This window comes from Alternaria postmessia (genome assembly GCF_024291825.1).
Source record: "Alternaria postmessia strain BMP 2775 chromosome Unknown scaffold_60, whole genome shotgun sequence".
Classification (NCBI taxonomy): Eukaryota; Fungi; Ascomycota; class Dothideomycetes; order Pleosporales; family Pleosporaceae; genus Alternaria; species Alternaria postmessia.
In genome coordinates, this window is record NW_026260133.1 from 34,127 (window position 1) to 49,726 (window position 15,600).

Consider the following 15,600-nt stretch of genomic DNA (forward strand, 5'->3'; position numbering starts at 1 on the left):
GTTCAAGTCAAGAGCATCCGAGACGGTCTTTGAAATTTCTTTGTTATTTATCCGTCTATCACCTTCGGCGTCTATTGTGTCGAAATGAGGCAGGTGCAACTTCCAAATGAAATGCCAAGCCAATTGCAACAAAACCCACTCAGAGGCTGAAGATGCAAACACGCTAGAGTGACACAAGCTAATCATAATGGGTTACACAAGGCTAGACCGAACTCATGGGCACGGAGTACAGTGCCAGGATGAGTTTAGTGTAGGGTATCGGAGCCGTGAAGGAACAGTCTCAATAAAATCTATCCTATAGGGCCTGACAAATGACTACCACTACCACAGATTCGTGGTGTCAATGGAAATTTCCCCATTGGTAATACCGAGCGTCTCCAAGCGGTCAAGATGCTGGTTGACCTGTAGCGCTCTCGCCTGATACGTTTGATCGTTGGGATTGTTCAACGGGCTCCATGCCCGGCGCATATCCGTAATGGCACTGCGCACCCACGTACGCGTATTCGATGCCATATCTTCCAGGTGTTCTCTGAACCAAGTGTCCCAGCAGTCGCGTATGTTGATGCCAGCGTTGGGGTGCCCAAAGTTGTATCCATCAGATGCTCGCTGGAACTCTTCTCGGAGTACTCTGTTGATGCCTATGAGCTTGGGTCGGACATACGGATGGTTCAGATAGTTGAATACCGCAATGGCCTTGATTGTGTCAGTATATTGATCGTTGTAGTGGCCTGCCATACTCACATCTCGGATGGACTGTAGCGCTTCCCGAGGCTCGTTGCTGGCGACCATTAATAGCCAACTGGCATCACTGATGGGATCCAAGTATCTCCATATCTACGGCAGCATGGTCAGTCTAAGTCTCACCCATGGATACCTCCATGTCGGCTACATACCCTAGCTTTCATCCCGTTCAGGTTCGTACGCAGCAAGACGAAGTTCACTGTGTTCAGCTCACTACCGAGCGCGTCCATGATACGCTCACTGGGAACTGGACTCATGAATCCACCAGGCAAAGATGGGCCGCTCGCAATGGGGTTGTTGAAGCCGTTGATGAAGAAGTCGCATGGAACTTTACATCTTCTGTCGCCCGGTGCATCGGTGAAAAACAGAGCCATTGTCTGTATTTCGATAATGTGTTCAGCTGTGCGAGATCAAGGGTCAGCGATGATGATCATGCAAGGAGAACTACATCTATAGCATGCAGAAAGAATGAGTATCGACTTACTGGCATAGTATTCGCCATCTGGCAACTGAGAAACTCTGAGGTTAGTCATGGAGCAGTGATCCTCGAACATGTGGGTCAGGGCATTGTCGTAGATGGGATTATTGTTGTCCCACTGGCCAGCGCTAGTCCACGGCCTCTTCCTCCACTTAATTTTCTTGCCGTTGGGGTTCGCCGAGTCTACACACTCGAACTCAACGTCCATGTTATCGCGCTTCTCGAGAGAGCCGTGATGTTCTGCAGGAGATGTGTCGAGGGTGCTTCGCGCCTTCACAGACCCAAATCCCATGCCACGCTTATCTGAGGTGCCAGGCGCATCTTTATCAAAGGAGTCGAAGCACAGCCCATCTATCCCGCACATATCGGCGTCACAGATGACGACGGTAACTTGTGTCCGCCGAATTAGAGCGTCGGTGACATCGAGCTCGCAAGCGAAGCGCTCTGCAGTGATCTCTGGGCCCTCAAGGTCAAAGGCAGGATAGCGGGACTTGTCGGTAAGGAATGATTTCATGGGTACTGTCTGCAATCCTTCATGCTTGGTTTTGATAAAGTCGTCCCAAGCACTGTTATAAGCCTTGCTCATATCGGTCGGCGTCTGGTATATGGCCTGGAGGATTAGGATCAGCAGCTGTAGAACTCGTTCAGCGTTGGTCATGCCATTACCGCCGATGGGTGTTTGCTGCCGAGTGAGGAGATGGGACTTGTCTTCGCGGCTGATGAGGCCTCGTTCCAGGAGATAACGTCGTTGGAGACCCCCCGTTCCCCGAGGACAAGTTGGACTCTCAACCCAAGCCTTCATGGCATCGCGATACTTTTGTATCTCGTCTGACGGACGCGTCTCGGTGTCATAGTTGTCTGCATCACAGCAGTACGCTCGAGCACCACTGGTCTTGCAGTCGTCGCCCCAACCGTCCATGGCTACTCGTGTTTTGCCTTCTGGGCAGTTGGGATAGCATCGGGCTCCTGCGGAACCCAATCCGAGCGACTTTTCCCATCTACAGTTACTCCATTTGCGGCTGTTCGTCTTCGTGTCGCAGCAGTACTTGCGTTCTTGGACCTGCCAAGTACTTGCTTCCCAGCCCGCAGAACGCATGTTGCAAATGGCACCACCACTGCCCGTTGCTGAGACAACTAGTTCCGTCGGCCATGCTGAGCCAGCAAACGTGCACTTGCCCAGATCGCACATTGGCGCGTCTGACCACTCGCAACCCTCGTAGAGCTCCATGGCGCGTAGTGGTTTTTTATCCGAGTCGGAGGTCGTGCAGCAGGCGGCCTGGTAGCCCGAATCACAATAGTTCGAGTTGGAACCGACTTCCTGCGTTCCGTCCGGACATTTTGAATCGCATTTACCGCCACGTTTGGGAAGTGTGTACCAACCGCACGTTGGAAGCGTCTCGGAAGACGGGCAACAGAGGCGATGAATACCGGCGCCGTCACACCCCGAGTTGTCGAACATCCACTCATCGCTACGTGCATGCTCATCACTGCGCTTCATGAGCTGCCAGCCCGAGGGGCAGCCTCCATCCAGGCAGTTGGTCCATTTGCACTGGGGATGCGGAATCTTGACTTCCTGTTCAGGACCTTCCGTACTAGGCAGAAGAAGGATCTTGCGGTTGGCTGCTGCTGCCAGAGCTTTCGTGTATTTTGCCTCCTTGGTGTCGTGACTGATGGCCCATACCATAACGCCGCCCAAGCAGCGCTTGCGGGCGAACTTGGTTTTCAACTTGAACGTGTCCGCATCGTCGTAGGTCAGCCACTGATCGTCCCAGTGAAGCATCTTGACAGTCTCCTTCTCCCATGACTTGGGCACAAGGCTCTTTTTCTTGACGATGTCGTCGATTTCAGAGTTGAGCAAGATACCAGCCTCGTTACTGCAAGGACCCTTCTTGGAACCCGATGCGTATTGGCACTGGGGTTCAGTGCAGCTTGGGTCTTTGAGCGTGTAAGCTCGTGCGTAGAATGCAAGGCCCAGAACTACCATGTTTGGATCCACTTTGTTTCTCCAAAGGAGATCAAGGGCGGCATCGATCTCTGTGATGTTCGTGTGAGGGTTGAGATATTCGCCGGTCCACTTGTTGCCTGTATCAGACGTTAGATGAGATCAGATCAAATAGTATGGACATTCGAACCTTTATCCCACGTGCCGTGCAAATCATATGACATGATGTTAAAGAAGTCTACTGACTTCTTCAATTTGACGAGATCGAAGTGTTGGAGGTACCAGAATGATGCCGGGAGTGTGATAGACAGTCCACCACGGCCCGCTGTCTGCTGAAGTTCTTTAGATAAGTTTTCCATAAATTTAGGAAAGTTTTTGAAGTCTTCGGGCCTGCCACTACGATCCGGAGCTTCGGGGTATTCCCAATCGAGATCAACACCGTCCATGTCGTACTTGTTCAGAAAGGCAATCAGCGACTTGATGAACTTCTTCTGGTTCTCTTCCGACCGTGCAATGTCCGAGAAGACAGTGGCAGTAGGGCCCGGATCGTTGAACGTCCAGCCACCAATGGCAATGTAGATGCGGAGTGTGGGATCGTCTTTCTTGAGCGCCGTCAAGCGCTTGTAAAGTGGAATGTCCTCAGGTGTCGCGGGAAGAACTTCAAATGTCTGAGGATCGATCGTGGCAAAGGCAAAGTTGATGATCGAGTAGACGCCACGAGGAATCTGCTCAGGGAAGAAGGCGTTGCACGGCCTTCGTGCACCCCATCCTTCGTAGTAGCCAACCACCCTGTTGAGGGTGCCGTCTTCATCGCAAGTCTCTCGTTTGACTTGCTTGTTACCACACTAAAAGTATGCTAGTGAGCTTGATGCTTTCGAGGAGGTAAGAGAATGGCAGCTGTCACTTACAAAGTCTTTCGTTGTTCCGCAAAACCCCTAAGAGATATGTTGTGAGTACTTACGAACACCCGGCTCAAAGGAACTTGTATGCCGAAACTGACTTACAAACTTTGAACAGCACACGTTAAGAGGGCAAGTGGATCTCTTGGCCCATTCTGAACCAAATCCGGGATCACAGTCAGACTTGCGGTCGCAGCCAGAGACGCAGACATCCGATGCACAAAAGTCTGGTCCAAAACCACAATGGCCAAACTTGGAGCTGATTTCATTGGTTAGCTAATACTTGAAGATTGGAGTGGAACAGGTAACGTCGTCAGCTTCTCACATTGAGCAACGTGTAAGCTGTCAAGAAACCAGTATAGAATATGTGACTTACCAGCATCCAACTTCACAGGCGCTAGACGCACTACACGTTTGGGCGTAGGACAAGGGTAGAGATGTTAAGAGAAGACTAAGAAGACAGAAAAGAATGAACGTAGTCGAAGCCATGACTACAGCGGTAATCTTACAAAAGAGGGTTGTGTCTTCTCCGGGCTGCAGAGGAGAATGCCAGAGTGATATGGAAGAGGGTCGAGTTTAGAAGTTCCGGTCCATTGATATGTTCGGAAGCCAATAGATACATCTCGACAAAACACCTGACAGCAAGCCTTGGGCCTAGAAAACTAGCCCTAGCGAAGTCTATTGTTAACGCGGGTGGTAGAGTGCAAGGCGTTCTCCCAATCAACCGGAAGGTTGCACTACACTGGAAGGGTTGATTGAATTTCTTGGTTTCTCCTGATGACTGCAGAACTCCGGCCGGAGATGGGCCTGGAGTTGACTCGCATCGTTAATATCGCACGAATCACACTCATTGGAGAAATGACTTAATTCTCAAAACTCCGCGAGGAAGGGAAATGACAATACTTGGCAGAGGGAAACACATCTAGACGTGTATTCTCAATCCTTCTTCTAGCCGCGAACGAGAAATGGAGGTTCGATTTGGGAGGCCTTACAGTGGCGGGTTTTATATTGACTTTTGATAAGGCTGTAAAAAAAGCCTGCCGGGTCGGCTTAGCTGTGTATAAGGCGTTCCAATTTAACGGCGCGTGATGAAGGTAAGGTCCTACAGGGGAGCTTCGCTTAGTGTGCTGGCCATGTTCGTGGGATGTAGATGGCGGCCCGAAGACCATTCGACCCGTGATCATCCCGCATATGGCTGGACCCTGATTATCATTGACAGCCTGCCTAAAGCAGTATGATGGCCGTCCAGGGACTCGGATAAACCGCAGGGTCTAGCTCAGTTTGTGGCAACATTAACTCGCATCGTTCTGCCGCACACACCGGAAATGCAGGCGGCCTGACGCAGGTACCATTTCCTTGGGGGCCAACAATATCGTACCTGCATTTCATCTAATCTTGCTCAGACGCAGCCTCCCGCCAAGGTCTACTTGGCGGATATGGTTGGCTGTTTGTTCTGACGAATGGATGGATCAGTCGGTACATGGCAGACAATTTTTGGAAGTGCTCGTTGAGTTGTAGGTCTTACAGCGAATCCGCTGCCGCTTCTCGCTCGACTATCCTTAATGCCACGGTCTGCTGTTGCACGCTGGCGAACATCAAGTCGTGTATTCCTTCACCCTTCCAAGCTCTCTTTCAACTTATCTATCTTTCAGTATGGCGCCTCATTCTAGGCTGCCGTTCGTCTTCAACACCCTCTTTACCATCTTTCTTCTACCATCACTGGTGACTCTCGTTTTCGGCCATGGAATCAATCACGCTGAAGTCCACCGCCAGATGAAAACCATCAGACAAGCAGATGCAAACAGTGTTCACGTTCCAGTCAACGGAACGACTGAACCCCACCTGGGTAACTCGACTTCGGGGGATGCTGCTGCTCTTGTCGCTGCTGCTCTAGATGCTCTTGCAGTACGCAACAGGTTGCGCCTAGACAACCCGAGGTTCAACAGCTATGAAGTCTTACCAGCCGATATCCCAAGCGCGAACAAACCCACAGATGACAACACTGTCCCATCAATATTGGACTTTGCCGACGTCACATCTAACAGCACTTTGGCAAAAAGAGCGCTGAACTCCACAGGCCCAATCAGCGAAGAAGCCAACCCCGACGGTGGTTACAAATACAGTGTGCCAGCAGAGCTTGTAGAAGCTGCTCGCATCCTCGCTGAGTCGACACCACAACATGTTTCGACTGGCAACCAGAGCGACGTCGCCTCGAAGATCAAGGCTAAGTATGCCCTGAAAGTCAACGATACTAATGCGATGCCTGCCTCCTTCGCCATGACGGAAATGCCATCCATACTTCCTGTTTCTTCTAATGAGACGGCTTCTCTTGAGTCTAGTGGTCTGAAGAAACGAGCGTCCAAGTATTGGATGGCCAACATGCAACAGCTAGGCTCTAGTCCCTTTGCACCCAAGGATTACAAGGTAACTATTCGTGCCATAACCACCTTTGGTCTTACGTTGACAAGATGCAATACAGGTTTGGAGAGACGTGCGCGACTATGGTGCAAAAGGTTCGTTTCCGACTCTCTGGCCCCCAGGAACTTACAGTTGAATGATCGCTAATACTAAGTCTTTTCCAATCAGGTGATGGAGTCACCGACGATACGGGTAAGTCAAAGCTATCATCGAACTCTCATCATGCATTTATGCTTACTCCTTTGTTCATCAGCTGCTATCAATCGCGCCATCTCTGATGGCAATAGATGTGGTGCCAACTGTGGCTCGAGCACTATCCACCCGGCTGTCGTCTTCTTCCCCGCAGGAACATACCTCGTCAGCAGTTCAATCATTCAGTATTACAACACGCAGCTACTGGGCGATGTATGTCTCAAGCAATCATTCTGCGACAAGTCATTTTGACTAACAGATGTCTTCTAGCCAATCGATGTTCCGACTATCTTGGCTGCTTCGAGTTTTGTTGGCCTCGGTGTCATTACCTCCAACCAGTACATTGGGCCAGGTCCTACTGATGAATGGTGAGTGCTAAATCGGGTTCTGAGTTGACGCCATTCTCTGACTTTAGTCCATTCTAGGTATGTTAATCAGAACAACTTTCTGCGAAGTGTGAAGAATTTCAAGATGGATATCACGCAAACACGCTGGGATGCGTACGTATGTGCGATTCACTGGCAAGTTGCTCAGGGTACCTCCTTGGAGAACATTGAGATGCACATGTCTTTCGATGAGAATACTACACAGCAGGTGAGTTGTGCGGCAGGCTTGAGATACACATCGTCACTGTTATCATCCATTGCTGACGTCCTACCAAGGGCATATATATGGAAAACGGTAGCGGAGGCTTCATGAGTGACCTGACCTTCGTTGGCGGAAACTTTGGGTGAGTGGCATCCATACTTATGTTGCACTTTTGACTGATGCATCAAACTACTAGCGCCTACTTTGGAAACCAGCAATTTACAACAAGCCATCTGGTGTTCGTCAACTGCAAAACCGCTGTGCAAGTACACTGGGACTGGGCATGGACGATGCAAGACATCGTTATTGAGTCATGCAAAACAGGTATTGTGATAGTAGGAGGTGTAAGTGCCGACCACTTAAGTTCCCAAACAACTCCGATGCCGATACTGACGTAACCCAGGCTGGCGGTGTCGGAAGCACAGGTCAAGCTGTGGGGTCTCTTGTCCTTGTCGACGCTGTCATCGCCAACACGCCTACCGGAATTATCACCACGCTGTTCAAGGAGAATTCTACGTCTCTTCTTCTTCAGAACGTAGGTTTCTTCAACACGAAGACCGCGGTATACGAAGAAGCTGCAAAGAAAGATCTTCTGGCTGGCGGCAACGAAGTGAAGGTTGAGTCTTGGGGATTCGGTATGCTCAACACGCCTGATGGATCAACTTTTGTCAACGGCCAGAATATCCCCGCCGTCAAGCGACCAGAGATACTCCTTAGCCCAGATATGGCATATGCCGGCCCCAACCTCTACACAAGAAGGCGACCAAAGTATCTCGACATCGGCTCCACCCAAGTGCTCAACGTGAAAGCTCTTGGAGCCAAAGGTGACGGCAAGACGGACGACACCAACACCTTGAACGGTATCTTGGACTTGGGTGCCAGAACTTCGTCTGTAGTGTACATTCCGTTTGGAGTTTACATCATCAAAGACACCCTCAAGATCCCGACTGGTTCGCGAATCGTCGGTCAAGCATGGGCACAGATTATGGGAACAGGAGCAAACTTTGAGGATGCTTCAAAGCCCAGGCCTGTAGTCATGGTCGGTTACAGAGGCGAAGTAGGTAGCGTCGAAATCCAGGACATGCTTTTTACTGTTTCAGGACCCACGGCCGGCGCTGTGGTAGTGGAGTGGAATACGCGCGAGTCCAGCCAGGGCTCAGCTGGTTTATGGGGTGAGTATGGTAGATGTCCTTCAAGTTCTTCTTGTGAGCTAACCTGTATTCCAGATTCGCACATCCGTGTTGGAGGAGCGATAGGATCGAAGCTGCAGAAAAACGACTGCCCTAAGCTGACCGGCACTGTCAACAAGAACTGCATCGCAGCTTCCATGCTTCTGCACCTGACGCCTCAGTCATCCGCATATGTAGAGAACTCGTGGATCTGGACGGCCGACCACGACTTGGATATCGTCTCGCAGGATCAAATCGACATTTATGTCGCCAGGGGTGTCCTGGTCGAGTCTCAGGGCCCGACTTGGCTCTACGGGACAACTTCCGAGCATAACGTTCTATACCAATACCAATTCTCCAACGCCAAGAACATTTTGATGGCTATGATCCAAACGGAATCCTCATACTTCCAGGATGTTCCTAAAGCCCCAGCCCCATTTCAGCTTGGCGGCTTCAGCAACGATCCTTCGTTCTACGACTGCTCTAGTAGCTCATCCAAGTGTGCCGTATCATGGGGCGTACGCATCATTGACTCTGAGCAGATACACGTCTTAGGTGCTGGTATGTTTTCTGCAAAATTTGCTTATCATATAGTTAGCAAGGCTGACCTTACTCCAACTAGGTCTTTACAGTTGGTTCTCCAGGTATTCACAAGACTGTCTCAAAACAGAAGACTGTCAAGATCGCGTCTTTGAGATTGATCAGAGCACCAACGTCTGGATCTACAATCTCTGCACCAAGGCTGTTCGCGAAATGGTCAGTCCCGTCAAGAGCAAGGCCACCATGGCAAAAGACAATCAGAACGGATTTCTCTCTTCCATCCTTGCCTGGGTGCGCAACGGTACCATCGGAGAGCGCGATTTCCCCGGCTTCACCCTGTACAATGCGACTCAAGATGAGGATATGCTCGATGGTCTTTCTGAGGGATGCAAGACGGCATTGACAGGAATCATCAAGTGTGACTACTACGCTACACGCTTCCGCGAGCTCCGATACCGAGGCGCGTTGGAAAGCAAGAATCTGACAGACTCAGTCTGCGACAAGGGCTGCGGCCGATCGCTCAAAGCTTGGTTCGATACTGTGACTTTAGCTTGCGCGGGAGCTAAGGTGAACGATGCCATCCCTAATCGCTCTGGTGGCATCGTTTGGGCAGGTTGGAACGAGACGTGCCAGATGGACTCTGGTTCCGAACAATACTGCGGAGGTAAGGCGTCCCTGCACTCATACCCTGCCGTACATCACGGTCTAACTTTCTGATTCTAGATGTCATGAACAACTTCAAGACGGTATACGACATCAAGGATATGCCGCGAAATGAGCTGTGTTCATACTGTCACGTAGAGAGGCTCCGAATGATGCAGTCAACTGCGTACTCGACCTACGACGAGGATTGGAAAAAGGACTTGGAGTACGTCTACTCGACCTGCGGCCTGAGTGGTCCCACTGCAGTTCCCCCGCCTCTCGTGGTGGTTGAGCCTGAGACGCCCGGCCTCTGCATATCGGATCAGTTCTACACGGCTAAATCGGGAGACACATGCGACTCGATAGCGCTCGCTCACAGCGTCGCATCGGCAGCGCTAAAAATGGCAAACTCGAAGCTATACGGCTGCAACGACATCAAAGCAGGCGAGGAACTCTGTCTCCCTCTAACGTGTCCCAAACTGTACACCCTCCAAAAGGACGACTCGTGCGTTTCTATCGAAATGGCCCAGAACCTGACGCTGGGCGATATCAGACGCTACAACCCGTGGCTGAACCTCGACTGTCCAAACCTCCACGTCGCAACGCCTGTGTTAGGGAGTGTCCTCTGTCTGGGGCCGCAGGGCGCCAATGTTACCACAACCGCCACGCTCCCCAGCGGCCCCACAGCAGCACCCGCTCCAGGCGACGGGTACACAGATGTCCCTGTCGATCCGCCCAAGGGGGCAACTGTTGCTGAGGGGACTACACTGCGCTGTGGACGATGGTTCGTGATTACCGATGCGGAGCAGACATGCACGAGCATGTGTGTCCAAAATGGCATTACGTCGGAGCTGTTTTTGGCGGCCAATCCGTCCCTTAAAGCAGCGGACTGCTCGGCCTCGCTCAAGACGAGCAAGGCGTATTGTGTCGGGCCCGTCTGGCAATGGCAATCCGATCCTATTACGAGTATACCGGAGCTGACTTCGACTGCTGTACCGCAGCAGACTCGATCCGCCAGTGGTATTTAGATAGTGTTTTTCCTTGTAGAAGGTGTATTCACCACCTCCACAAGAAATATGGCACAGCAAAGATTGGTGCTGTGAGAATTTTTGGCGGCAGCCAACGACGAGGAGTAAGAATATCCACTACATCTGCAAAGTACTCTTGGGTGGTGTGTTATCTATCTTCGTCGTTGAAGTGTATCCATACTCTACGTATTTATTCATTATTCTTGTATCTCGATTTCCCGGTAGCAGTCACCCCCATCGTCGTCCCCATTTTAACCAAGCAGTCGCCAACTCGCTGATAGTAATGTCGAACACAAAATTTCCAGTCTACATGGCGATTTGAATGATCAGCAAAGACAAGAAAATAGATGCATTCTCCGAGATGTGATTCACAAGTTAATCATTACTTGTGTATATCATTATGATTTATCCAATTCGGCCATGTATATATCCCAGCCATACCCACAATATCCTTTATACAAAGTTCTCATCATCGCTCATGAAACGGAATGTAAAAAAAGGAAAAAAAGGAAAACGCAACCAGGCGTCCCCATCCATCCATCCGTCCACATCCCATTCAATCCATCAATCAATCCCTATTAATAACCCTCAAACTCCGCCTAGGATTCAACAAAACACCCTTCGCGCCCCAGAAACTCGGCTCTTGACCATCCAACAATCCATCCACAACACTGCCTTCACTATTCCTCCTCCCCCACTGATCCCCCGCGCCTCCATAAGCAGTTGCATCACCAGCACCGCTATTTCTTCTCCCAATGTCAAAGGAGCCAGCAGCAGCGCCACCATGGCTACTCGTACCGCCCATGGTACCCGGCGGCCTCTCCGAACTGTTTTTACCAGAAGAAGACGTAAAAGTGCCCCCTTGCTTCTCCGCAGCATTAGCCCGCGTTTGCACAGCGGCGGCATGTGACTTCCAGATCTGGACTTGGCGGCGGTAGATCCACGCGCAAAACGCAAAGTACGCAGCGATAACCGCAAAGACACCTGCAATCACACCAGCAATGATGGCACCAACGTTCGGTCCGCTGTCGCCTGATGAGGTGCCCTGAGGGTTCCCGTTGATGACATTGGTAATCGTCGCACCGTCCGGTCCAGTCATGGTGTACGTCTGCGGTTTGCCGGTTGCGAGCGGGCCTTGGGTGGGTGTCTGGACGGGAGCAGTGAGCGTTGCGCCGCCTGTTGCTGCGCCACCAATGACAGACTGGACGGCGTCGGGGACAGCATAACCATAAGAGCCCTCGATACCCGCATTGACGCCGAAACCGCGTTGGTTGATTTGTTGCGCGAGAGGGTTACCGGTGCTACCTTTGTCCTTGGCGTTGTATCCCTGAAGCGCGTTCTTGCCCGTTACGGCAGTGAATTGGTTGCTCCAGCCCAAACTGCTCATGTTGAAGACGTAGATGCCGGGGGCATCGCAGCCGAGATCTGTGTTGTAGCCGCCGAGAACAATCATCTGAGCGTCCCAGACTTGGCAGAGGTGGCCGGCACGAGGAGGGGGAATGGAGGCTTTGTCGGTGCCTTGGTCGACCTCGATCCAGGAGAATGAGGGGATGGAGAGGATCCACATGTCATCACGTTGGGTTTGGGTGCCTGGATCGCCGAGATCCTGGCCGGCGAACATGTAGATGTTGTATGATGAGCCGCTGGCGGTGGAGTTAGTACGGATATCGAGTAAGAATGAAGCTTGGCTGGACTCACTCTGCAGCAGCTCCTACGACAGTACAAGGGTTGACTCGGTACTTGGGCGTCTTCCCGGAGGTACTTTGCTTGTACCAAGTCGATGTCGAAATATCGTAAACATCGATGGTGTTCATTTGCGTCTGAATTCTGTTAGTATCTTGAAGTCATCTCGGCACAACCGAACCTACAAAAGTAGCATTATCACCGCCCGTCAACCCAATTAGGAGACCCTCGTCGCCAAAACCAGGAACGTAGACAAGAGAACTATCCGCGCGTTCAGGGAACGAGGCCGTGTTCTGCAATCCACCGTAGGTAATATTGCGCCATGCACCATCGGATCCAGCCGTCTTTCCATCGCCCAGCGACTCAACAGCATTGTTAGTCTGTCCCGGGAAAGTAAACTCCAGCAAGCTCTTCAGGTACACTCGCGGGGTCTGAATGCTCCAGCCCTCGGTCGTGAGAAAGTCGAGATGACCAGCAAAGTAGAAGCCCCTGCCCAGCGTAGGAACAGTAAGACCAGCACCTTCGGCAACGCGTTGTACGGATTGGCCAGCGTCCTCCGCCTCCTGTCCAGCTGAGGTCTTCGGGTCGGCGTGTTCGATCCATTGTTTGCCGCCAATGTTGTATTCCCAAATAGAGTTGTTCGTGGGGTCGGCTTGCGGACTATCAGAGAACTGACCGCCGTATAACCAGAGCGAATCGTGCGATGCCCAGAGTTGGCCGAGCGAGACGGCCGGTGGACCTTGTGGCTTGGGCAGACCGGTCAGAGCGGGAGAGCTGACTTGCCAGGATTCGGTGAGATCGAGCGTGAGGAAGTCGTTGTCTGGGTCAAGTTAGCATTGCGCGCAAATGCAATGATTTGCAATTCGCTACATACTCCATGTGTCCTGGGTCTGTTGGCCATCGGTGGTTCGGCGGAATCCGTACATGTATAGTGTTCCGTTGACGACGGCGCTTTGTCCGCTCCACCGTCTACACGCATCAGTCGGGCTATCCTCTCGTCGCACGAGCATCGAGCGTTCAGAGTTGGCCTGAATGGCGTGTGTTGGAATAGTACCACCCCGTACTCCAATGTGTTTGAGGGGGTTGAGTTGGATAATTGGTAGCATCAGTGCCAGTAAGACACTGAAGAGGCCAAATCGATATAGCTTGGTCGGCATAAACGATTGCGATGTGGTGATGTACGAATCGTTTGCGTCGTCCTCATCGCATGATTCCCAGTCGTCTTCGTCGTCGGCCAACCTCTCTCCATCGGCATTGAAGATACTGTTCGTACTCCTAAACCTGAGCATCTTCGCTGGCCGCAGCCGCCTCAGGCTCTTCCCATGTGTCGGTACAGGACTCCTCTCCTCTTGGATTCTGTTCTCGTCCACCAATCCAACCTCTGTGAATGTCGACATGCGACGGCCCTCAGCACGTGTCGCAGGCTGTGCTCGAACCCGCTCCATGACTATCAAAGTATTATCGCAAACTACAAACCCGGTGGTGCAACGCCTATGATCGCGTGCGCGCGTGCAAAGAGCGTAAAACGGGCCGTTTAAAAGCGAATACGAATCGTGTGTCGCAAACGTAAAAGGGTTTCCGTCGTCAAGTGAATGAGGTGCAAAGGGTTCGCGGCTAAATGGTCAAGATGACGTCGTGTTGTTCAGGAACAAGGTCCGCACCCTTGACCAATTCCGCCTCTTCACTCGTCGAGGGACGGGATAACAGCCGGGGACTATATGTGCCGATGGGCGTGAAAAGAAAATGGTTCGATTCGACAGCGACTGGTGACAAGGGATCCGATCGGTACGCAAGCGCAGGACGCTGATTTGCGTCGAGGTCAAACAGCCGGAATGACAAGCAGGTGTTGTGTTAGCGAACGACGACGGCCACAACGGAATGGTTTGTAGCGAGCAGGGCAGTGCAGAAATGAATCAACAGAGCCAGATCAGAGATGATTAGAATAGTACGAGTAAGATGGAAGGGGAAAGGCAAACACTCCAAATGTGGAGTGCATACTGACGGCCTCGCTTCATCCCCTCGCCTCATTGAACCCGAGAGACGACGCTGACTGGCCCGCGCAGCCGTGGATAGACAAGGTGCGTCATGGAGGGCGCCGGCAGGGTACGACTACGTGAGCAGGGTACACCAAGAACGGCAACGATCGATAATGCTGATAAAGGCGATTGGCTTTGCAACGGTCCAAGCCCGCGCCGCATTGGTCACGACACGGCGGTTTGGCAAGGAGAGGAGCAGTCGGACGAGTGATGGACTAGGGATCATTCCCTGCGCTAGGGCCCACTTGGCTTGGCCTATGTCAGGCGCTGCGGGCATGTCATCCTGGAGTAGACTTGGAAGGTCGTTGTGACGAGGCGGTCATGTTGTCCTCAGCCTATGACATTTGTTTCCGCCGCCAGCTTTTCGACCTTCCTCTTTTCTACCTTTGACTTTGTCTTGAACGTTTCGCAATCTCCATGTCCAGCAGTAGAATGTGACTGGGTTCTGCCTTCCCCCTCCTCCGACACCCACTTTCAATCAAAGCAATAAATCACACCACCCACCCGTACGGCGCGAACAGCGTATGTCCGTATTGTAGACCCTAGCTAATACGTTTACGGGTCCCCCGGAGATTTCGATAGCCTGTGCAGCGTGCAGTAGCTCTTTGCGCGTGTTTCGTGACCCCTCTAGAATTCTAGTCCATGTTTAAATCTATTTTCGCGCATCCGTTGCGCGTGTGCCACGGTGCTGGAATGCACCGTACTCTTTTTTTTTCCCTCCCTTTCTTGTTACCGACCGCCGTTGTTGTGCTGGGTCAACGGGCGTAAGCGCGTTGAGGGTGGCGGTGCAGCTATTTCGTTTGTTCTAGATGTTTTCGGACCGCACTGCATCCGAATGTACAACAGCGACTTTGCCTTCGCCTTCGCCCGTCGCATCGAGTGATGCAGGGTTTTCGCTAGGCATAGCCATGACTGCGCTACGCATGCGAAGCGACTATCGTGTGGCTCGGCGTGGGTAACAATGGGGAAGGCGCGATCTCGGGTGCCAACCGAGTCAAGTAGCGATGGGCTTGCTTGGGTACTGGCTTCGTCCATACAGGTCACGACGACAAGGAATACGCGGCTGAAGGTACTGTGGTGTTCGACAACACACTGCCTCTGGTGGACCATGAATGAAATGGAAAGATCCGTAATATACGATGCAATAATCATCGAATGTGTTCGAGCAGTTTCCATATTAGTCTTCCAGAGCAACGATGCATTGCATGCATGTAGACAATACAGCACGAAGTCGAACTGCTCGA

At 51.8% G+C, this 15,600-nt stretch overlaps 3 protein-coding genes across 3 annotated transcripts; 1 reads left to right on the forward strand and 2 right to left on the reverse strand.

Annotated features, from left to right (window-relative positions):
- Positions 1-321: 321 nt before the first annotated feature.
- Positions 322-4,442, reverse strand: J4E82_008014 (uncharacterized protein; the record flags this gene model as incomplete). The annotated part of the gene is made up of 7 exons (XM_051734253.1): positions 322-834; positions 894-1,141; positions 1,226-3,301; positions 3,352-4,006; positions 4,070-4,096; positions 4,166-4,336; positions 4,437-4,442. 7 exons carry the CDS (start codon positions 4,440-4,442, stop codon positions 322-324), a joined length of 3,696 nt encoding a protein of 1,231 aa, XP_051585960.1.
- A 1,271-nt stretch (positions 4,443-5,713) lies between these two features.
- Positions 5,714-10,637, forward strand: J4E82_008015 (uncharacterized protein; the record flags this gene model as incomplete). Its single annotated transcript, XM_051734254.1, has 12 exons — positions 5,714-6,484; positions 6,540-6,573; positions 6,647-6,670; positions 6,732-6,883; positions 6,941-7,038; positions 7,096-7,264; positions 7,333-7,400; positions 7,455-7,602; positions 7,662-8,430; positions 8,485-8,988; positions 9,050-9,631; positions 9,691-10,637. The coding sequence occupies 12 exons, from the start codon at positions 5,714-5,716 to the stop codon at positions 10,635-10,637; spliced, it is 4,266 nt and encodes a 1,421-aa protein (XP_051585961.1).
- A 568-nt stretch (positions 10,638-11,205) lies between these two features.
- Positions 11,206-13,765, reverse strand: J4E82_008016 (uncharacterized protein; the record flags this gene model as incomplete). Its single annotated transcript, XM_051734255.1, has 4 exons — positions 11,206-12,280; positions 12,336-12,457; positions 12,506-13,140; positions 13,195-13,765. 4 exons carry the CDS (start codon positions 13,763-13,765, stop codon positions 11,206-11,208), a joined length of 2,403 nt encoding a protein of 800 aa, XP_051585962.1.
- Between the last annotated feature and the right edge of the window lie 1,835 nt (positions 13,766-15,600).